Raw genomic sequence first — 20457 nt, forward strand, 5'->3', positions numbered from 1 at the left:
TACAAATGTAAAGGGGTTATTTTATTACTGATTCAGAGGTTAGACAAGGCACCATTTGATCTAAAAAGAAATGCAAAAAAAACCAAACCCAATTAAGTGTTATTTTTGCAAGCAATTAAGAAAGTCTCTTTTGCATTTCTTCAGCATTGTGTGAATTCCAGCTTGGTCATGATCACAGAAAAGCCACCCCATTCCCAAGTAAGGCAGGTTTGGACTAGAGCCACAGCCCCTCTGTTCAGCAGCAGAGAATCCTTGAGAAGTCTCTATGCCAGGGTTTAGGAATGCAGCAGAACAAGAAAAACAAAACTTCCAGGAAAAGACCACGGAGTCTCTTTTTCCTTTCCATTTCAGACACGATGAATCATTTGTTCGTTCTGGTCCTCGCTGATAGGAAGCAACTTTAGGAAAAAATCACAGCAAACCTTTCAGTGGCCTCAGAGTACCAAGAGCCCATGAGACAAGCCCTGAAAGTCCTGGAGAAGCCTGGAATAGCTCCTAGCCCTACCCTCTGACAGGTCAAGGACCTGCAGCTGATCACTGAGAGACGTTTCCCCTCTCCACAATTGTTTTGCCTCCACAAACATGATTTCTACGGAGAAGTCTGTCTCCTCTTCACAATGATTCTGCCAAATAAGAAATCCGACCAAAACCCAACCAAATCAGCCCCCCAACCCCTTGTTTACCACCTCCTTCCCCCCCTCCCATCAATCATACCCCCCCTCCCAGCCGCCCCCCCCTGCACCCAGGGAAGGGCTGCAATGGGTGATGTAGCAGAGTGTGCAGCGTTTGGTGGTGTCTCATCTGCTTGATGGAGTCACTCAGCTGGAATAAATGGGAACAGAGAGAAAAAAAAACATTTAGGGAAAAACAAACAAACAAAATTAAGCATGGTTTATGGCAAAAAAAAAAAAAAAAGGCTGGTGAGCTGGATGTGAAGTGAGCACAAGGGAGGAAAGGCATGGAGAGTGGGGGAACATCTTGCTCTTGCTGTAGAGTAAAACCTTGACCAAATCCAGGAATGCCAACTGGCTGGGAACCCTTCGCAGAGTTTAGGGGGCTGCAGCTCTCCCTTTGACTCTCTCAACATAAAAGCTGCTTCCACACAACTTCTTTAGTCACCAAGGTGCCGGGGCAGCTGTAACCCACACTTTCCCACTCCCTGGACCATACCAGTCCCATCCTAAATCCTGACCTCCCAGCACACCAACTCCAGGTGCTGGGGCTGCCAGAGACAGAGCAAGGCCCATCTGGGAATCCCAGGGGACCACAGGCTGCTGGCAAAACCAGCCCTGTTTACTGTCAAAGCCTTTCTCCTCAGTCATGTGCTTTCTAGAGCAACAAGTCAACTGCTTTCGGTTCCCAGTGTTATTTCCAGTTTGCTGGAAGGGAAAAGGTTCTGTCCCTGGAAAGGATGTGAGAGGACAGAGAGGGGATTGTGAGACAGAAGAGAAATTATCAAGGAAAAGAGCAAGGGATTCCTGAGGATTAAACACCTGCTCTGGCCACAGAGCCCACAGCAGCTCAGTGCACAGGATGGAGTGGGCCATCCCGAGAGAGAAAGAGAGGAGGATACTCAGTAACACTCAATCAGTAAACACACATGGAATGCCAAAGGACAAAGTTTCATCTGGGCCAATCCATATTTACAGCAAGGTCCTCTAGGAAGGGCTGGAATCCCTCATGGCCAAAGGTCAGTGCCAGCCCTGCAGTGTCACCACGCAGCAGCACAATGCCCCGCAAAGGCCAAGGCACTAAGCACACACAGTGTCCTCAAACACAGCCTGACAGAGCTGCTGGATTTGCTCAAGAAACAGGAACATTTCCATGAGCTCATAACGAAGGTCGTTAGCTCAAGGGCACATGGAGCCAGTGGTTAATAACGCTGTCTCTCGAGCCTTGAGAAATCATTTGTTTTGCAATAAGGCTTTATTATATTTAGACTTTGGGATCAGGAGAAGCTCAACACATCTTCCTCTCCTTGGTCAAAACCAAGACAAGAGTGAAGAGATAAAACCCAAATCCTTTTCTGATCCTCAGGACATCTCAACCTGCCACACAGTAACCGTCAGACTCTGACCACAGATTTCACACTAAAAAGAGCAAGAAGCATCTCACTAATTTGCTATAAATCCCACAAGTAAATAAAGGTTGAAACCTCCCACCCCCTCTTTCTGCCCCGCCAAGTGCCAGCAGAACAGGAAGACAAGCTGTGCTCCCAGGTAACCTGCCACCCCACAGGGAATAAAACACATACAAGAAGAACACGTTGTCACCCAGCCCCGAGCCAGGCTGCCCCTCCCTGGCTGCTCCCACAGCAACACACACAGAGCAACACCACGTTTCAATCCTGCAGCTTCACATCTCCTCTGAAATCCTTCCCCCCTATCCCCAACCTTCTCCTAGGCCCCTGGGGGGTAGCCAGGAGGAGCTGGAAGTACAGTTCCTTCCAGGGAGGTGCATCTCTAGGATGAAACAAAGGCTTTGTGGCCCGAAGGAGCGCAGAGCCCATTTTGGGCAGCTGGAGCCTGGGCTCGCTGCGGCCTCTAGAGGCCAAAATCCCAACATCCACACACAGACTTGACGTTCACATAGTGCGAGATAGAGACCGTTAACAGCTCGTTTAATTACAGAATTAGCACAGCCCTGCCTTGGGCTGCACCACCTCGTGCCTTCCCCTTCTACTCTGCTCAGCTCTTCACCCTCCTTGACCCCAGAGAGACAGAGACAGAGGAAAGAGAGAGGGGGAAAAAAAGCAGAGCCCCGTTCTGGGACAGAGCCCTAAATGAACATAACCAGGTCTTTACATGTTGCTTTCGTGAAGGCTGCCAGGATGCTGGCAAACACCACGTCGGGAGACTGGGAGGCATCCACGGCCGTATGGATCCCTCGCTTGCTGTAGTAGGACACCAGGGGGGAGGTCTGGGTGTGATAGGCCTTCAGCCGGGTTTTCAGGGCCGTTTCGTTATCGTCCGAGCGGCGGATCAGGGGCTCTCCAGTGACCTGGGAGAAGCAAGGGGACAGTCTCCAGCGGGCTGCAGCCTGGGATGCTCCCCACTTCTCTCCCTGCTCCCCTCCTCGAAGGCGGAGCTGCAGAGGAGACCCCAGGTCTGCGGGGGAGACGGAGCGAACTCGGGGCAGCCAGAACAAGTCCCAGAGCAGTCACTGAAGAGAGAAGGGCTCAGCATCATGGTCTTTTCCCCCACACACCACTCTGCTTGCTAAAAGGAGCCTCAAGAGCAGGCGCCAGCTACAGCTGCTCCCCAGGATGGAAAGCAGTCACAACCCACCGCAACTTGAGCTGTGGACAGAGTCCAACAAGTTCTGAGGCTGGCAGAGCCTGGGCCAGCTCTGCAGAACGGCCATGCCCTTCATCCATCCATCCATCCATCCATCCATCCCTCCAGGCCTTGCTCCCTTGCAGTGCCGTCGGCTCAGGCTGCCCAAGCAGTTCCCCACGCTCCCCAGAAAGCCAGGACAAGAAGGTACAAGAGAAGGAAAGAAATGAGTTTTTCCAGGGAGAGACTGCAAAGCATCAGCTAAACCCAAAGCAAGGTAAGCTGCGGCCTTGGGAGCTCACATACATCGTCCTTCATGTGCTCTTTCGGGGGTCTGAACTCCTCGTGATACGAGCGGCCACTCGCTGGGTGAATCAGCCTGAGACAGAAAAGAAGTGTCAGCAAAGCAGCCCGGTCAGGACAAGGTCTCCTGAACCTGCCACTCATCAGCACAGAAACATCTGCCACAGCAACACCATCAGCCTTTCACTTGTAAGAAAACTCTCTCCAGTTATTTCTGTACCAAGGGCCTCTTCAGTTTGGAAAAGCAGCTGCGCTGGGAGGTGGAGAAGGGGAGTTTTACTTCCTGCTCTGCTGAGAAAGGGGTCTGGACAACAAGAACACAAGTGAACACACTCCTGACCCTGCAGGAAGTTTGCTGGTGCCCAAATGTATTCAGCGTCCTGTGTAAGGCAGCAATAATAGCTTTGGAGGAGGAGGAGGAACTTAAAGGGTGAGCTGAGATTTTCTACAGAAATCCCTAATTTATAGGGCAAGGAAGGGGCTCTGCTCAAGGCTGGCCCAGGCATGGGGGAAGAGGCGAGGGATCAGGGCAGAAATAGAGACCAGCACCACAGCCAGACCTAAGCACCATGAGGACGACCTGGGATCTGAAATTAGGATGCTGTTCCTTAGACTAGGAAACCCCAGCCCGTGCACTGAGCACTAGGAGGGAAGGATTACCGTCCAGTGATCCTCCGGATCAGCAAGGAGTCGGGAATGCTGAACTCAATGACGGAGTCGAGCTTCTCTCTCCTTTTCTCCAGGAGCTCATCCAGCTGCAACAGCAAACACCCACCTCAGAGGGGCTGAGAGAGCAGGGACCCCTGGTTTTGAGGGAAGGAGGTGCTGGAGCAACCCCTGAGCAGGGGCCCACGTACCATCTCTGCCTGTTTCACCGTGCGGGGGAAGCCGTCCAGGAGGAACCCGTTCTTGCAGGGAGGGGAGTCCAGGTTGTTCTCAATCAGCTCCACCACCATCTCATCGCTCACCTGCAGAGGGGAGACAGGTTTGTGGTCAGCAGGACACCCTGAATTTACACACAGCAGCTGCCCTTGTGCACAGGGTGGGATTTTTGGAGGTTGTCCTGCGCAAGGCCAAGGGTTGGGCTCGGTAATTCTTGTGTGTCCCTTCTAACTCAGGATATTCTGTGATGCCATGATTCATGTCAATGCTCAGGCTGCCTGTTCAGACCTGCCCACATCAGGGAAGCACTCCCTGCAACACCAGGACATGGGCAGTGCCACATTTCACTCCAGGGACACTCCAGCCCGTGCAGGGACTTGGAGCAGCACTGTAACCTCACTGTTACAAAGGCTGCTGTATCGCAAGGAACGCTGTCAGCTCAAACTCCTCAGATTGTTATTTTTTTTAAAAACCAAATCACAATACAAAATATCGACATAACCTTGATTTCCTGTTACTTTGTACCTTCACCCACACATCCCCCTTGGAAGGCAGGCCTGGGCAGGAAGGGCAGAGCAGCCGAGTTGCTCATTGACTCCCATAAACCTCGTGTGAAGGTAAAGGCCCAATAGTTGCTGACAAGCTCTGGCTTCACTGGGTAGTTTTTTCCCATCTAACAATCTCGGCATACCGCTGGGATTAGTGCCTTTTCCACACTGCAGCACTCACAGGTGCTGCAGCCCCAAGGAAGGCTGTTTATTTGGGAGCAGCTCTCCTCAGCAGCGCTGCTTTCTCCAGCACACACAGCTGGGACCCAGCAGGATTTGGGACCAGGCTGTCACAACACACAAACAACAGCCCTGCAGGCAGAGGGGGTAAGCAAAAAGTCACTTCTGTGACTTCCTGATTACACCCTTTGGAGAAAAGAGATCCTGAGCATAAAGCCCATGCCGAAATGCTGCCGTGTTCCCAGCTGAGTTATCACAGAGCTGCGGGATGTACCTGTGGAGCAGCCTGGAGCTGGCTGCCACACGCACACACGTGGCAGATACCACCAGCCTGGCCTGATAACGTCCCTATCTTTCATAACCAGCTGGGTATTGCAGGCTCGGTGTTGCAATGAGCTCTGAGCAGAAGTGAGATAAGGCTGCTCTCCCCATCTGGGGCCTGCAGATTCTCCCCGGGGTGTTACGAGCCCATGGTGGCCGCAGTGATGCCCGAGATCTGCCCCACACTGGGGCAAGTCACTGCAATTTATGGTCCCTCAAGTTTCCCTGAGATATTTCAGTCGTTTGGATGAGATAATTAGACCCTCAGAAAATGAATGTCAGAGATTCTAACTCGTGTTTCTTGGGGATCCAAAGTGTCTCTCTCACACAGCAGCTGCTGTAACTACCACAGCAACACCTTTAAGTCTCTTTTCACCTTACAGTTACAGGTGAATCGAGCTTATGCAAGAGCTGGGATGCAGATGAACCCTCTGAAGTGATACCTGGAGTTCAGGTATCACGTGAAGAGAGACAGGGGCCGCAAAACACGGCTGTAACATCCCGCAGCTCCAAGGATACACTGTCACCTCAGTGTTCAGGAGCCAGAAAATTGCCAGCCAGACCACACCCCCTAAACGATAAAAACAACCCAGGGCCACAGGCTGCTGGTAAGCAAATAGTAATTTTGAAGAGGAAGGAAGTTTTTATAGGATGCTTCTCCTGCAGGGTGGTAACAAGGAAAGCCCCCACCCCATCCCTACCTTTACCCTGCAATCTGCCTTCACCCTGCAATCTGCCTTCCTACACTAATTAGTTTTGCCACGGAGAATTCTAATTAGGAGGTGGATTTTGTCTGCTCTCATTCCACGTGCTGCCAGCCCTTCCCAGCACATTCCCCGCGACCCACCAGCTTCCCCGCATCCATCGTCTCCTTGAGCCGCTTGCCCAGCTCGGAGCCCGAGGCCACCATGGCCCGCAGCATGTCGCCGGTAGCCAAGTGGCACACGCAGTAGGTCTCGGCCAGCTTCGGGGCCTGCGGAAGAGGACAGAGGTGAGACCGGACCTCGGAGGATGAGGATCCCCGCCCCGGTGGGGCCCGTGGCAGCGGGACAGTCGCTGACCGACCAGCACGTGGCAGGGCCCGGCACAGAGCCCCGGCGCTCAGCGAGCAGGGCCAGGCACCGGCTCCCCGCGGCCGGCCCTAGTCCGGGACAAAGGCATCCGGGACAAAGAGCCCCGCCGAGCGGGCCCCTGGAGGCAGGACACGACCGAGCCCCCGGCGGAGGGGAGGCCCGCGGCCGCACGAACACACCGCACACCCCGATCCCTCGGCGGCGAACGGGAGGCCGGACGGCCGCGTCCCTCCTCGCGGGGGTCACACGCCGGGTGCCGGGCGTGGGGAAGGCCGGGCGGGACGATCCCGCCGGCCGCTCTCGGCACAGTCCCCCGCATCCCCCTCACCTGCGTGCCCTTGCCGGCGCCGGGCGGGCCCAGCAGCACGGCGCGGATGCCGTGCCGGATCCCCGCGGCCGGGACCTGCCCGCGGCCGCCCCCCGCCTGCGCGCTCGGAGCCATGGCCGCCGCCGACTGCGCGCCCGGCCCGCGCCTCGTGGGGCGGGGACACCGCGGGGTGGGCGGGGTTATGCAGATGAGGGCGGTGGGTATGCAAATGAGATACAAGCTTTTGCGGTGAGTGGGCGGGGTTACCGCTGAAGTGGGCGGGGTTAACGCCGGAGTGGGCGGGGTCAAGCCGCGGTGGGCGGGGCTTCGCGGCGCCACGTGGGGCGCTCGGTGCCGCCGCGCTCGGGCCCGGCTGTGCCCGGGTTCTGGGCGCGGTGAGGCCGCGCCTCGAGTGCTGCGTCCGGTTCTGCGCCGCTCGGTTCAAGAAGGACATTGAGCTGCTGGAATATGTCCAGAGAAGGGCAACGGAGCTGGAGTACAAGGCTGATGAGGAGCGGCTGAGGGAGCTGGGGCGGTTGAGCCAGGAGAAAAGGAGGTTCAGGGGTGTCCTTATCACTCTCTACATCTACCTGAAAGGAGTTTGGAGCCAGGTGGGGGTAGGGCTTGTCTCCCAGGCAACTAGTGACAGGACAAGAGGACACAGTCTTAAGCTATGCAGGGGGAGGTTTAGGTTGGCCATTAAGGAGGATTTATTCACAGGAGGGGAGATTGGACATTGGAACGGGCTGCCCAGGGAGGTGGTGGAGTCACCATCCCTGGAAGTGTTAAGGAAAGACTGGATGTGGCACTTAGGGCCGTGGTCCAGTTGTGGTGTTCGGTCACAGTTGGACTTCGTGATCTCAGAGATCTTTTCCAGCCTAATCGATTCTGTGATTCTGAGCTGTGCTGGCCCTGGCGCTGCCTGGGATGGGCTCAGTGCCCTGCTCTGCGTGAGCTGTGCATCACGACACTGCCCAGCACATCCAGGAGGGACTGGCACTGCAGGGCTCTGCATCTCTCTGTTCTCCCAGCCTCTCTGCGTGGCCCCCACATCCTACACAGCACAGTCCAGCGCTGGTGATGGGCCAGAGCACCAGGAAAACAGGCCAGGATCTCACAGCAGACAAGAGCTGCCTTGGCCCTGGTTGCCAGGAGAGTCTGTGGCAAAGCCAAGACCACAGTGTTGGATACAGAAACCCAGGTTAAGTTGGTCCTTCTCACTCCCCCCTCAGTGGGGGCAGCTACCCCTCCCCAGACAGAACATTGGCTCCTCAGCAACACCAGAGAGAGACCTCCAAATTTAGCAAGAAGAACTAAAAAAATCCCTGCTGAGCCCGTCCTGTGTGTGGGATGGAGCAGTGGCACCATTTCCAAGCGCATGAAAGCAGCAAAGACAGGTCTCGCAGACCAGACAGAGCATCTGCATGGATGGCAGGGCTGGATCTGCTGCTGGGGCACCCCCCAAAACCAGCAGCAGCTCAGCAAGGGCAGGATCAGTCCCTGACATCTTCCCCACTACCTCCCCCTCTCCAGAGTCCCAGCCAAACACCACTCAGCCTTTAATCTGCAGGAAGCCTGGTTTCCCTGGCAGCAGCATTTCCGAGGTATTTTGAGCTCTCTTCCCCGCGAGGGTCCCCGTGCTCAGGATGCGCAGCCGCGGGAAGCAGGGCCGGGCTGCCAGGCTGGGGACGAGCTGCCGGCACGGCGGGGACCCGGTGAGAGCCCGGGGTGACTGCTGGGGGCAGCCCCAGCCCTGGGAGAGGGTGGGCGAGGAGGGGGAGCGTTCTCCAAAAAGGATGAAGGATGCTCGGAGGCAGCTCAGCCAATGGGGTGGCTGGATTTGGTTGTCATGGTTGCGGTTGGGAGGCAGAGCAGGGAGGCAGTGCTGGCAGAGAAGGGGTGCAGAGCCCCCTCATCCTCTGCAGGGGCTTGGGGCAGGCAAGGAGCCGGGGCAGGACGAGCAGCCGGCCCTGGGGCTGGTTCATTCTCTTGGGAGACCCATGGCAGAATCTGTTTAAATGCTTTCTGAGGTAAGGGGGCTCTGGGGGAGCTGTGAGGGAGCTGTTTTGCCTGGCACAGTGAGGAGGGAGCTGTAGAGTGCCTGTGGTTGCTGGATTTGGGGATGGGGGTGGAGGGCATGGTGCTGTCAGTGCCTCTCTCAGCCCCCGCACTGCTTCTGCCCAGAGACCCCGGACCTCCAGGCACAGCTACACCTCGGGCTGCTGCGGGAGCTCGGCATTCCTCGGGGAGCACCCCTGACAGTGCACCAGGACGCCTGGGAGGGACAGCTGGACGGTGGTAAGGAGGGGGTGTCCGAGGCTGGGGCACGTGTTCCGACAGGAATGACCCCTTTCATCCCTTCTGTGCCCGACCAGGGTGGGCTGGGTGCTGTTTGGTGAAGGGTAGAGCTGGAGGAATTGCTTTCCTTTCCTGAATTTGAAGCTCTAAGAGCTTCAAAACATGTTTTTTCACCTCATTCCCCATCTCTGGAATTCGCTGGTGGTGCTTGCTCAATGCATTACAACATCCTGCTGCTCCGGGGTCGGTGTGGTCTTTCTCCCAGTGCCCCCCTGGAATGCTGTCAGGAGGTCTGTGTGGGGAGGAGGTGGTGAGCAGCTCTGAGAAACAAAACCTCTGCCTCCTGCTCACTTCAAATCAGAGAGACTGTGCTCCTGGAAGAGCCCTGTGGCTAGACCTGGATTATTGGAGTGGAAATGTTCCCTGCTAGCTCATCAGCTCCCTGGGTTATGGGACGGGCTGGATCCGGGGCAGGAGATTGTTAAAGCTAAGGGTGTGAACTCAAAGGTAAAGATCTTCTAGGATGAGCCAGAAAACTCCGTGCTGCTCAACTGTCCCCTTGTTCCACACCCTGTGTCGTGGGAGAGCCGTGAAAGAGGACCCACAGCACGGATCCAGGCTGTCCTGAGGTGGTGTCAGTGAGCAGCCTGTGCTGGGGTTTTCTACTGGGAAAGTATGTCCACAAGACTTCAGCTTTTGGGAATCCATAAGGGATGTTCGCCCCATTGAGCACTCAGCAGATCCAGCTGCATTCCAGAGCGTGAAGGGGCCTGTCCTGGCCTCTAAAGGCACCTCTCCTCTTTGTGGTGCAGTTGGCTTTGTTGTTCGCTGTGCTGGTGCCTGCTGATGGAGACAAGGCTGCTGTGTGCCAAAACAGAGCTCTGAACTGCAGAGAAATGTGTCTCCTCCCCCGGAGGAGATGCTGTAACCCACAGCAGGGCTCTGCTGAGGCGCTGGTTTGGAGCAGAGCAGCACAGAGCTCTACCCAGGGGCACCCCTGGCTGCGGGCTGGGTGGTCCCTGCTGATGGAGCTTCTGGACCCATCCTCTAATATTCCCTTTCTTTTCCCAGTGTGTCTCATCCTTAGAATCCATCCCCTACTCCAGGAGGCTTTAAACGAGCATCATCACACCCTGAACATCACACCATGAACGGGTACCTGAACGAATCCCATTTCCTGATGGTGGAGGAAGGCTTCACCACCAGAGACCTCCTGGAGAACCTCCTGGGGGAGCTGTGCCAAGAGGTGAGGGCTGATGCTCTGCTGCTGCCTTTGGAAAAGGCACTGCTGGAGCTGCTGCTCACTCCAGCTGTCCCCTAGAGCGACCAGCAGGCCTTCTTCGTGGCAGACCTTGGGGACATCTTCAAGAAACACCTGCGTTTCCTGAAGGCCTTGCCCCGAGTGAAGCCCTATTTCCCAGTTAAATGCAACGGCAGCGAAGGGGTGATTCGGCTGCTGGCAGAGCTGGGGGCAGGATTCGCCTGTGCCAACAAGGTAGGGCTGTGGGAGGACAGCTCTGGGGGAAATGTTTGTGGGCGAGTGGCAGAGCTCACCCTCCTTTCCTAAGTCTCTGCTCTAGGTGACATTTACAGGGGCAGGAGTCTCCCTCTGCTGTCAGAACCCTCCTGACACAGCCCAGAAATCCTTGTCCTCTCTGTGTTGTTCCCTTTGGCCGACATTCCTGTCCCTGGGGTGCCACTGCCACAGCTGTCCAACTCTCCGTGTCCTTAGGGCTGAGCCTAAAGCTCTTTGCTCCCTCCTGCTTGTCATTTGCAACAGCCAGATTTCCAGGGAGAAGCCAAGATTAAATCACTTTTATGTAATTAAATAGGACGTGTTTCCAGGAGGAGAAAGTGCAGGAGTTGTCCCAGCTCAGACCAGGGGTCAGCCCCAGGCCTGCTCACCCCACTTGTTTCCTCTGCCGTTCTCATGGTGTTTTTAAACACCTTGCCACAACCTGTCCACACCAGGACAAAGTCCACTGTGATCCCTCTGAGCTCTGCTAGCTTTTCCCTGGAAAAGCCCAGGCTGCCACGCTGGCGCTTTGCCCTCCTCGGCGCTGCAACCTGGCCAAGACCCAGAGCTGGTGGCCGGTCCAGACCCAGGTCCTGGGGACCTGCTGCACGTGTCCCCTTCTTCCTGCAGGCAGAGATCAGTCGGGTTCAAGGCATTGGGGTCCCAGCTGAGAGGATCTTCTACAGCAGCCCCTGCAAGCAGGTCGCCCACATCAGGTACGCGGCCACCCACGGGGTGAGGCTGATGGCCTTCGACAACGAGGTGGAGCTGAGCAAGGTGGCCAGGAGCCACCCCCGTGCCAGGTGGGTGTCTGGCAGTGCCACTGGAGTGGGAGCTGGAGGAGGGGATGGCCAGGGGGCTGTGGGGTGCAAGAGGAGGCTGTAGAAGGCGGGTGTCAGTCTCTTCTCCCAGGTGATAGGACAAGAGGAAACGGCCTCAAGCTGTGCCAGGGGAGGTTTAGATTGAATATGGGGAAAAATCTGATCGTGAAAGGGTGGTCAGGCAGTGGAGCAGGCTGCCCAGGGAAATGGTGGAACCAACATCTCTGGAAGCATTCAAAAAACTCGTAGATGTGGTGCTCGGGGACGTGGTTTAGTGCTGGAGTTAAGAGTTGGGGTTAATATTTGGACTCAGTGGTCTTTGAGGGCTTTCCCAGCCCTCCAAGGCTTTTCCTTTCATGATTCTGTGATTCCAAGACAACACAGTGTGGCTTTGTTGTGCAGGATATTGTTGGGGATCACTGCTGACTCCATCCCTTCTGCCCACCCGAGCATGACCTTCGGGACCACGCTGAAATCCTGCCGGCACCTGCTGGAGATGGCGAAGGAACAGGCTGTGGAGGTTGTTGGCATCAGGTACAGCACATGGGCCTTCCTCTGTAGGGTGCTCAGCCCCCCTGGATCGGCACCTGGAGAGCTCTGCCCTGCTGGAACAATGCAGTGCTCCAGCTGCTCTGCTTAGGAGTGAGGTGAAGGCAGGGATTTGCTGTTGGGATGAGCTTGTTGGCACCAAATTGGGGCAGGTTTGACCCTAAGAAAGGCTCTGTGGGTCTGGTTTGGGATGGTGAATGGGAAGCTGCCCCCAGTGCTGTGTTCCCTCTGCTCTCTGGGGACGATCAAACCCTGCCGAAACGGGGTCTGTGCCCTCAGCTTCCACCTTGGGAGCCGTGGCCTGGAGCCCCAGACCTTCACCCAGGCCGTGGCCACAGCACAGCTGGTGTTTGACGTGGCCACAGAGCTGGGATTCCGAATGCACCTCCTGGACATCGGGGGCGGCTTCCCCGGCACCGAGGACACCAGAGCCCCTCTCGAAGAGGTACAAACTTGCCCGAGGCTGGAAGCTCTCCCCAGCTCCCTGCAGAGTTCCGAGCTAACCAAGAGGACGCTGCTTCTCCTTCCCACACAGATCTCTGCCGTGATAAACTCCGCCCTGGATCTGTACTTCCCCGAGGGCTGTGGGGTGGACGTGGTTGCCAGGCCTGGGCGCTACTATGTCACCTCAGCCTTCACCTTGGCTGTCAGCATCACTGCCTTGGAGGAGATTCCCATGGAGCAGCCTGGCTCTGACGGTAGGTGTGACAGCGGGATGTGTCCCCCCGTGTCCCCGAGCCCCCCTGAGCCCCGTCCCTGCTCCGCTGCAGAGGAAGAGTGTAGCAGCAGGAAGAGCCTCGTGTATCACCTCAGCGACGGCATCTACGGCGCCTTCAGCTGCCTCCTGTTCGACAGCCCCTGCCCCAGGCCTTGGCTGCACAAGGTGAGGGGCTCACCTACCTTGGGGACAGCCCAGGATGTCCCTCACGTTGGCTGGCATCACCTCAGCCCACCCCATGCCACAGGGGAGCAGAGCATGGGCACGCTGTAGCCAGTCCATGGGCTGCTGGGGGGTCACTGTGACACTGGGACATCCTCATCCCTGTGTCTGCTGCGTGGTTTTCACCTGCCAGAGACCCTGCCCAGAGCACCCCTGGCACAGCAGCAGCCTGCGGGGCCCCCCGGGGCACGGCGAGGATCGCATCGCTGACGGGCTGCAGCTGCCCCAGCTGCACGTGGGGGACTGGCTGGTTTTTGGGAACATGGGAGCCTACAGCATCACAACATCGTCCCTGCTCACCGGGTGTCCCCAGCCGCAGGTCACCTACGCCATGTCCCGCATGGCCTGGTAAGAGATGGGGAGGGTGAGAGGGCAGGGCTGGATCCTGGGGGAGGTGCTGGCTTCTCCTCCACCTGGGCTCTGGGCCCGAGGGAGAGGGTGAAATCTGAATCACAGAACCTGGAAATTCAGGGTAAAATCATGGCCTCGGAGGCAAAAATCCGACTTTTTTAATATTCTCAAACTTGAGCCAGTTTTTTCGCTGGAGAAGCCACAGGCAGCTCACCTCTGGCTGTTCTGGGGGACACAAGAGCCCTGGATTGTCCCCTTCCCATTCCCAGAGGGCTGCTCCTTCCCCTGGCTCCCCCTCAGGTGTCTCCATTTGCAGGAAAGCCGTCCAGCTCTTCCAGGAAAAGCCACCCCAGACAGAAGACGACCGTGAGAGCCTCTGCACCCCTCTGTCCTGCGGCTGGGAGATGGCAGAGACACTTTGTGTCACCCCTGTCTTCGCTCCTGCCGGCATCATCTGAGCTCTGCTGGGGAAGGAGCCACGCTGGGAAAGGTCCTGTGGTGGTACTGGCAGGGGAAATGTCCCATAATTGTATCAGGGTGGGAAAAATCCCTCGGCAGCGCCGGGGGAAAAGGTGCCACAGTGGTACTGGAGGGATAAAGATCCTCCAGCAATGCCATGGTGGGAAATATCCCATGGCAGTACCAGAAGGGAGAGGTCCTGTGGTGGTGCCAGAGGGGGAAAGGATCCCATGGCAGTGCCAGGGAGGGGGAAGGTGCCATCCTGCCTCTGGCATCGCCCCTCTCCGCTCTCACGGACTTGGAAGTGAATCCTGCTCCATAAATCCTGCTCCTCCAGCTCGTGCGGTGTGCGTGTGCCTTCCCCAGGGGCTCAGCAGGTTTGGGCTCTGCTTTTAAGGGTGGTGGTGGTAATTGCTAGCCCAGCGTTGGCTTCAGGGCTTGGCTGAGGAAGCCCCCGGCTCTTCCTCCCCGCCCTGCGCCCGAGGTGGTGCAGAATCCCTCTGCAATCAGCATTTAATGAGGCTTTGCTCGTTAGGGAGGGTGGGGCCATTCACCCAAACCTTGGGTGCTGTTCAGGCATCCAGAGGGACCCCTGGGATTTTGGGGGGAGTGTGGAAATAGGGGATGGGTTTAGGTTTTGTGGGAGGAAAACCCAGGCCTTGTGGCACCTCCCTGGCTCCTCGTCAGCCCTCACGAAGGCTCCTGCCCTGGGTGCAGCCCCTGTGACAGCCTGAAGGCCAGGGACTGGGAGAACTGGGAGCCACTGGGAGAAAGGGGGTGGGGGGGGAAACTGAGAGAACTGGGAGGCACTGGGAGGACCCTGGCTCATGGGAATGGGATGCATCAGGAGTAATGGGACACTGGGGGATACTGGGTGACGCTGAGGTGGAGGCACTGGGAGTGCTGGGGGTGTGCGTTGGTCAGATCTCCCTTAATGTCCAGGTTTGGGGACTCAGAGCACTGGAAGGACTCTGGGACGAGCATACTTGGAGCACTGGGAGAACACTGGGAGGACACTGGGGCACTGGGAGCATTGGGAGAACACTGGGAGAACACTGGGGCACTTGGAGGACACTGGGAGGACACTGGGGCACTTGGAGGACACTGGGAGGACACTGGGGCACTGGGAGGACACTGGGGGGACACTGGGGGGACACTGGGAGCACTGGGGGACACTGGGGGGACACTGGGATGTCACTGGGGGGACACTGTGGGGACACTGGGAGTACTGGGAGGGCACTGGGGGGTCACTGGGAGCACTGGGGGACACTGGGGGGACACTGGGAGGACACTGGGGGGACACTGAGAGTACTGGGAGGACACAGGGGCACTGTGGGGACACTGTGGGGACACTGGGAGCACTGGGGGGACACTGTGGGGACACTGGGGAGCACTGGGGGGCACTGGGGGGACACTGGGAGGACACTGGGGGGACACTGAGAGTACTGGGAGGACACAGGGGCACTGTGGGGACACTGTGGGGACACTGGGAGCACTGGGGGGACACTGTGGGGACACTGGGGGGACACTGGGGGGCACTGGGGGGACACTGGGAGGACACTGGGGGGACACTGAGAGTACTGGGAGGACACAGGGGCACTGTGGGGACACTGTGGGGACACTGGGAGCACTGGGGGGACACTGTGGGGACACTGTGGGGACACTGGGGGGACACTGGGGGGACACTGGGAGTACTGGGAGGACACTGGGAGGACACTGGGGTGACACTGGGAGCACTGGGAGAGCCTCGAGCGCTGTGGCCGCCAGGGGGCGCTGGGGCGCGGCGTTCCGCGAGTCCTCCGCTCCGCCAGGGGCGCTACAGCGCAGGCGGGGCCGCTCGTGGCGCTCCTCTCCCTGGCTCCGCCCAGCCGCAAAGCGCGGCGCGGTGCCGCGACGGCGGTTGCGCTTGACGGCGGGCGCGTCGCGAAAGGCCGGTGAAGGACGGCGGCGGGCCCGTGAGGGGGGGCGGCGGTGTCGGCGGCGCGACAGCGGCCGTGTCGCGACAGGCGCGCAGCCATGCCGTTCTGGGGCCTGCAGAAGCAGCTGGGCATCGATGTGGACAGCTGGCTGCTGCGGCAGAGCATGCCGCAGCCGCAGCGCCAGGCCGCGGCCTGCCACGCCTTCGAGCGCGAGTGGGTGGAGTGCGGGCACGGGCTGGGCCAGACCCGCGCCCGCCGCGAGTGTCAGCTCGAGTACGAGGATTTCATGGAGTGCATGAAGCGCACCAAGCTGGTGGGTGAGCGGGGGGAGCACCGCGGGGCCTTGGGGCGAGCGGGGGCACGGGGGGCGCGGGGGTCTGGAGGGTCCTGATAAAGGGGGGGCACCAGGTCCGGGCGCTCCAGGTGCTGGGTCAGGCTGGGGAGAGGGTGCAGAGGGTCCTGGGGAAGGTCTGGGGGCTCCAGCCCAGGGTGGGAGCGCTGCCTGGTCGTTCTCAGTGTGAGGAAGGGGTCTGGCCCCGCAGCAGCCGCTTCCCCGAGGGCTGCGGTGGCTGCAGGAGCCCGGAGCAGCTGTGGCTGCCCCATTCCTGCAAGCGTTCCATGGCAGGTTGGAGCAGCCTGGTTGGTGGAAGGTGTCCCTGCCCATGGGGGTGGGGCTGGATGGCATTTTAGTTCCCTCCCAACCAAACCCTTCCGTGTTTTGGGTCAGCCGGGCAGCGCGGAGCAGATCTTTCTCCCTGCCCCCAGCCCTTCTCCAGCAGCATCCACATCCAGGACAAAATCTTGGTCAGAAAATTGGGCTGGAAACCCAAATCTCATCGGTACACAACGTGTTACAACATCCTGAAAGCCTCAAAGTCTTTGAGAAGTGCCTCAAACTGGAGTGAGGAACCCCAGGGCAGGCTTAGTGTGGCTTCCACATCTATGGGGCTGCCAGGACCTGCCTTGGGGACCCCCTGAGGGATCCCTGAGCCCCCCCTCTGTGTCCCTGCCAGGCTAAACGGCTCCGGACCATCCTGGAGCAGCGGGACAAGATGATCAAAGAAGGGAAGTACACACCCCCCCGCATGGACAAGGACGAGCCCAGGCCGTGATTCCCACTGGAATTCCTCTTGGAAGAAACCCCACGGGGCAGGGGGCGGGGCCGTGCTGTGGCTGAAGGGGAACCCACCTCAGGTCGGGCATCGCTGGGGCAGTAAATATCCCTTTGGAATGTCTCCTTGGCTCTGTCTTGTCTTTTTTGGGGGGGAAACCAGCTCGTTTCCACACGGATTCGGAGTGGAAGTGGATGGATTCGGGATCTCTCCTGCCTTTTCAGTGTGTGGGAGGCAGATTTCCTCACTGGGGGCTTTGAAATCCCGTGTGCCAGCGGGATCCATGGAGTCCCTGGCATGGCCATGGGGTTTGTCCCTCCCCAACGAGAGTTTTTCCTTCCATTTCCTCCAAATTCTCTCTGTTTTGAAGCAGCACTGAAGCAGGTGAGTCCCTGGAAGCTCTGTGCTTTAATCCCTGTTTTTTAATCCTGCTGCTGGTGGAGTTAATGCTGGATCTTTCATGCAGGTGGAGCCTGTGAGGTTCCTGATCCTGGCAAATCCCCCTGCTGGGATGACAAAGGCTGAGCCCAGCGTGACCTCCGGGAGCAGGGATGTGACAGGAGGGACATTCCAGGCTCTCCTGGCTGGGACCCCTGCCCTGCCTGCTCCTGAGGCACGGGATCTCTCCTGGAGAAGAGTCTCATGGAGCCCTGACTCCTGGGATTGCTGTGCCCTTGGATACGAGGGATCATAGCTGGGTGCTGTGGTTTTGGGGCTCTGAGCCGTCCCAGGGTGTCCAGGGCAGGGATCTGAACCAGCAGAGCTCTGCTGTTTCCCCTTTGAGCAAAGTGCCCTGAAAAGAAGCACTTCCCTGGATTTCACTTCTCTCAGGAGCCCTCCCAGCAGGGTTTGACCTTCTCCTGAGATTGCTGCTGCTCCTCATCCCTCAGCTCCCCCCAAAGCAGCCTTCCCAAGCACTGCCTGGAGGTTTCTCCCTTCCCCCAAGCCCAGATGGATCTGCTGCTCCAGCCCAGATGGATTCCCTGCGCTCCGGCTGACTCACGGCCGGGGCTGGAGCCACCGTTCTCCCTGGCAGGGGCAGGCACTGGGGGAGGGTGGCACTGGAGAGCTCCAAATTCCCGGTCTGGGTTCAAATCCACAGCCCAGGACTGGCTCTTCCCTGTGTCTGCCTTTGTTTGGCACTGCTGATCCGCTGTGTTCTCTCTATTTTAGATAATTCCAGAAATAATGTCCTTTTTCAGAATCTTTTTCCATCAGTTTTTCTATTTTTCTCCTGTTTCCCGCCCATGGCAGCAGTAATTGACCCAAGAGCCCATCCTGGCTGGATCCTGGTGTGATTCCTGGCTGTCCTTGCAGTAAATGATGGGAGGCTGATAATCTTCAGGGGTTCTGTTGGGTGCTTTAAATATGAGAACTCTGGTGGTGATGAGCTTGAGCAGAGGAAAACCAACATCAGGATATCGGTGCTCAATGGATCTCAGCATTCCAGCTGTAAGAGTGGGCAAGGGGGAGCTCTGAGGAGGGAAACACAGGGAAAATATGGGAGCCACATGAGCAAATGGGAATGGTTTCATGTGGAAAGGGACTGGGGAGGCTGCGGAGCTGCCAGAACAAATAAAGGATGGAAATGGAGCGGTGCCGTGGGAGACATCGGAGTTGTTTATCCCCAGTAAATTGTTATCCCGGGGGAATTTGGGGAGGAGGAGGAGTGAGGGAGAGGATGGGATGGGACTGTGTGGATGGGGGATGCAGGGACCCACATGGAACATCCAGAAAGTGCTGAGCAGGGCCGAGCTACTCCAGGAGCTGATTCCTCACCAAACCGCAGCGCAGTTCCCCGGGTCAGTCCCTGGGCTTCACCCATGGATGGAAATTTGGGCAGCGGGGCCAGCCAGGAGGTCAAATCTTCATGAACCTCCGCACTTGCAATCGCTCATTATGGATGATGATTAATTATTATCAATTATCCTTCCCTTTCCCAAAGAGATGTGCACTCTGGAGGCACTGGGAATGCAGAGAAGGCTTTGGGAATGACTCTTCTGGTGGAGGCTTTGCCAGTCCTTACCTTGGTGGCATCACAACCTCCTCCCAAGCTGGATGTGACGGCTGGTGGCACTGGGAGCCACGCAGCAGCACGGGAATTGCTGGTTTGGGAGAAAAAAAAACCCCAACCAATGTTTTGATTGGGAAGGGTTGCTTTTCCAGGGAGAGGAGGGGGAAAAAACCAGGCTCAGCAAAAAGCCTGGCAGCTCGCTGGTGTGGAGAGTGACTCATCCCAACACCCCTGGCTCCCGAGTGGCTCTTTAGATCCGCTCAAAATCTAATTGCTCCGCCGTTATCGCAGCCAAGGGCGTGCGGGGAGCGGCCGGAGCCGGGAGGATCCATTTGCTGCAGTTAAAAGCTCTGTCAGGAATTTCGGCCAATAAAGGGAATAATCAAAGACCTGATGAAAACGATCAAATTCATGGAGGGATAAAAACAACACCTCCCGGCTCTGCGGGGAGGAGAGCGAGGCCGAGGCTCTGGCTGAGCAGCAGGGATCGAAAATGGATCCGATGCTCCTGACCGAGTTCCCCTGGGCAAAGGGATTTGGAGCATCCTCAGTTCCACAGTGTGGTTCACCACGGAGCCCTGAACAGGATCCATTTCCAGCCTGTAGTAGTTCCAAATTTATATTTTGCTCTTTGCCTTTTTTGTCGCTTTTTTGGCATGGGGTGATGCCACGTCCCGGCTGGGTGGGAGGCACCGAGGCTGGGATGGGGTGGGAGATCTCCATGGGGAGCTGCTCCTGCCATCAGCACGGCCTTGGCTGGGCAGGAGCTGGTGAGGGCAGAGCACCATCCCTCCTCCCAGCCCCTCATTCCCTTTTTCTGCAACCCTGAACCCCCAGGAGTGGGACCTGGGGTCTGAGGTTGCGGTGAGCCCCCACCTCCTGCAGCTCCCACAGCCCTGGATGTGCCGTGCATCATCTGCAGAGGGGGAATAAACAACTCTCGGGAGATGAATAATTTATCAAAAGTTGAGGGAAAAGGCAGTTTTCAGCCCTGGCCTTGGGCAGAGGTTTTAATGAGGGAGAGGGGACACTTCTGGGGCAGAGCTGGGTCCTGCCTGATTTGCACCAGGAGACATTTCCCTGCATCCCTGTGGATGCCCAAGGTCTCGGCACTCCCAGGGGTCCCCAGGGTCCTGCTGAGCAGCGCAGGAGCAGGGAGATGAAATGATTCAGGGAGAACCTGCCTCCCCCTTCCTCCTGAAATAACGCTTCCCTGTCTCCACGTAGGCAAAACAACGCACGATCCTAACCCAGATTCGCAGCACAAATATTCCAGCACCTCCCGGCGCTGCGAGGGATTTCGGGAAGCGCGTTCCGGGTGTGAGATCCACGCAGGCTGGAACAGGCGCCGTCTCCCAGCCACCCGCGCTCCTCCGGGATTCAGCACGGCTGGAACGGGCTGGGAGAGCACCGTGAGGGAGGAGGCTGGAGGCCGGCTGGCGACACGGGGTGACAAAGACACGCGTCACCCTGCAGCCGGCACCGGGCTTCCCGCAGGCGGCCGAGCCGTGAACCCTGGGTGGTGTCCCGAGGGCGAGCGGTGCCCGGTCACCACGGCTGGGAGCAGGGCTGACCGAGGGTGTCACAGC

General features: G+C 57.9%; 3 protein-coding genes across 7 annotated transcripts; 2 read left to right on the top strand and 1 right to left on the bottom strand.

Moving 5' to 3' along the window:
- On the bottom strand, positions 1 to 7054 carry AK2 (adenylate kinase 2). The gene is made up of 7 exons (XM_032132074.1): positions 6911 to 7054; positions 6357 to 6482; positions 4436 to 4546; positions 4239 to 4333; positions 3582 to 3654; positions 2805 to 3000; positions 1 to 822 (listed from the first exon to the last, which is right to left on the bottom strand). Exons 1-7 carry the CDS (start codon positions 7022 to 7024, stop codon positions 815 to 817), a joined length of 723 nt encoding a protein of 240 aa, XP_031987965.1. The 5' UTR covers positions 7025 to 7054; the 3' UTR covers positions 1 to 814.
- Positions 7055 to 7479: 425 nt separating this feature from the next.
- Positions 7480 to 14160, top strand: AZIN2 (antizyme inhibitor 2). 5 transcript variants are annotated; one of them, XM_032132621.1, is made up of 11 exons: positions 8739 to 8919; positions 9074 to 9187; positions 10259 to 10433; positions 10509 to 10682; positions 11334 to 11506; positions 11927 to 12058; positions 12353 to 12518; positions 12609 to 12771; positions 12844 to 12956; positions 13147 to 13361; positions 13681 to 14160. In XM_032132621.1, the coding sequence occupies exons 3-11, from the start codon at positions 10335 to 10337 to the stop codon at positions 13820 to 13822; spliced, it is 1377 nt and encodes a 458-aa protein (XP_031988512.1). In that variant the 5' UTR covers positions 8739 to 8919; positions 9074 to 9187; positions 10259 to 10334; the 3' UTR covers positions 13823 to 14160. The 5 variants fall into 5 exon arrangements, with proteins under 5 accessions (XP_031988509.1, XP_031988507.1, XP_031988508.1 ...); XM_032132618.1 differs by lacking the exon at positions 8739 to 8919 and adding an exon at positions 7480 to 8493 and having other exon boundaries at positions 12609 to 12956; XM_032132616.1 differs by lacking the exon at positions 8739 to 8919 and adding an exon at positions 8512 to 8604 and having other exon boundaries at positions 12609 to 12956.
- Positions 14161 to 15727: 1567 nt separating this feature from the next.
- Positions 15728 to 16977, top strand: NDUFS5 (NADH:ubiquinone oxidoreductase subunit S5). Its single transcript, XM_032132622.1, has 2 exons — positions 15728 to 16055; positions 16756 to 16977. Exons 1-2 carry the CDS (start codon positions 15840 to 15842, stop codon positions 16852 to 16854), a joined length of 315 nt encoding a protein of 104 aa, XP_031988513.1. The 5' UTR covers positions 15728 to 15839; the 3' UTR covers positions 16855 to 16977.
- Positions 16978 to 20457: the final 3480 nt, after the last annotated feature.

The sequence above is a fragment of the Corvus moneduloides genome, chromosome 23, assembly GCF_009650955.1.
Source record: "Corvus moneduloides isolate bCorMon1 chromosome 23, bCorMon1.pri, whole genome shotgun sequence".
Classification (NCBI taxonomy): Eukaryota; Metazoa; Chordata; class Aves; order Passeriformes; family Corvidae; genus Corvus; species Corvus moneduloides.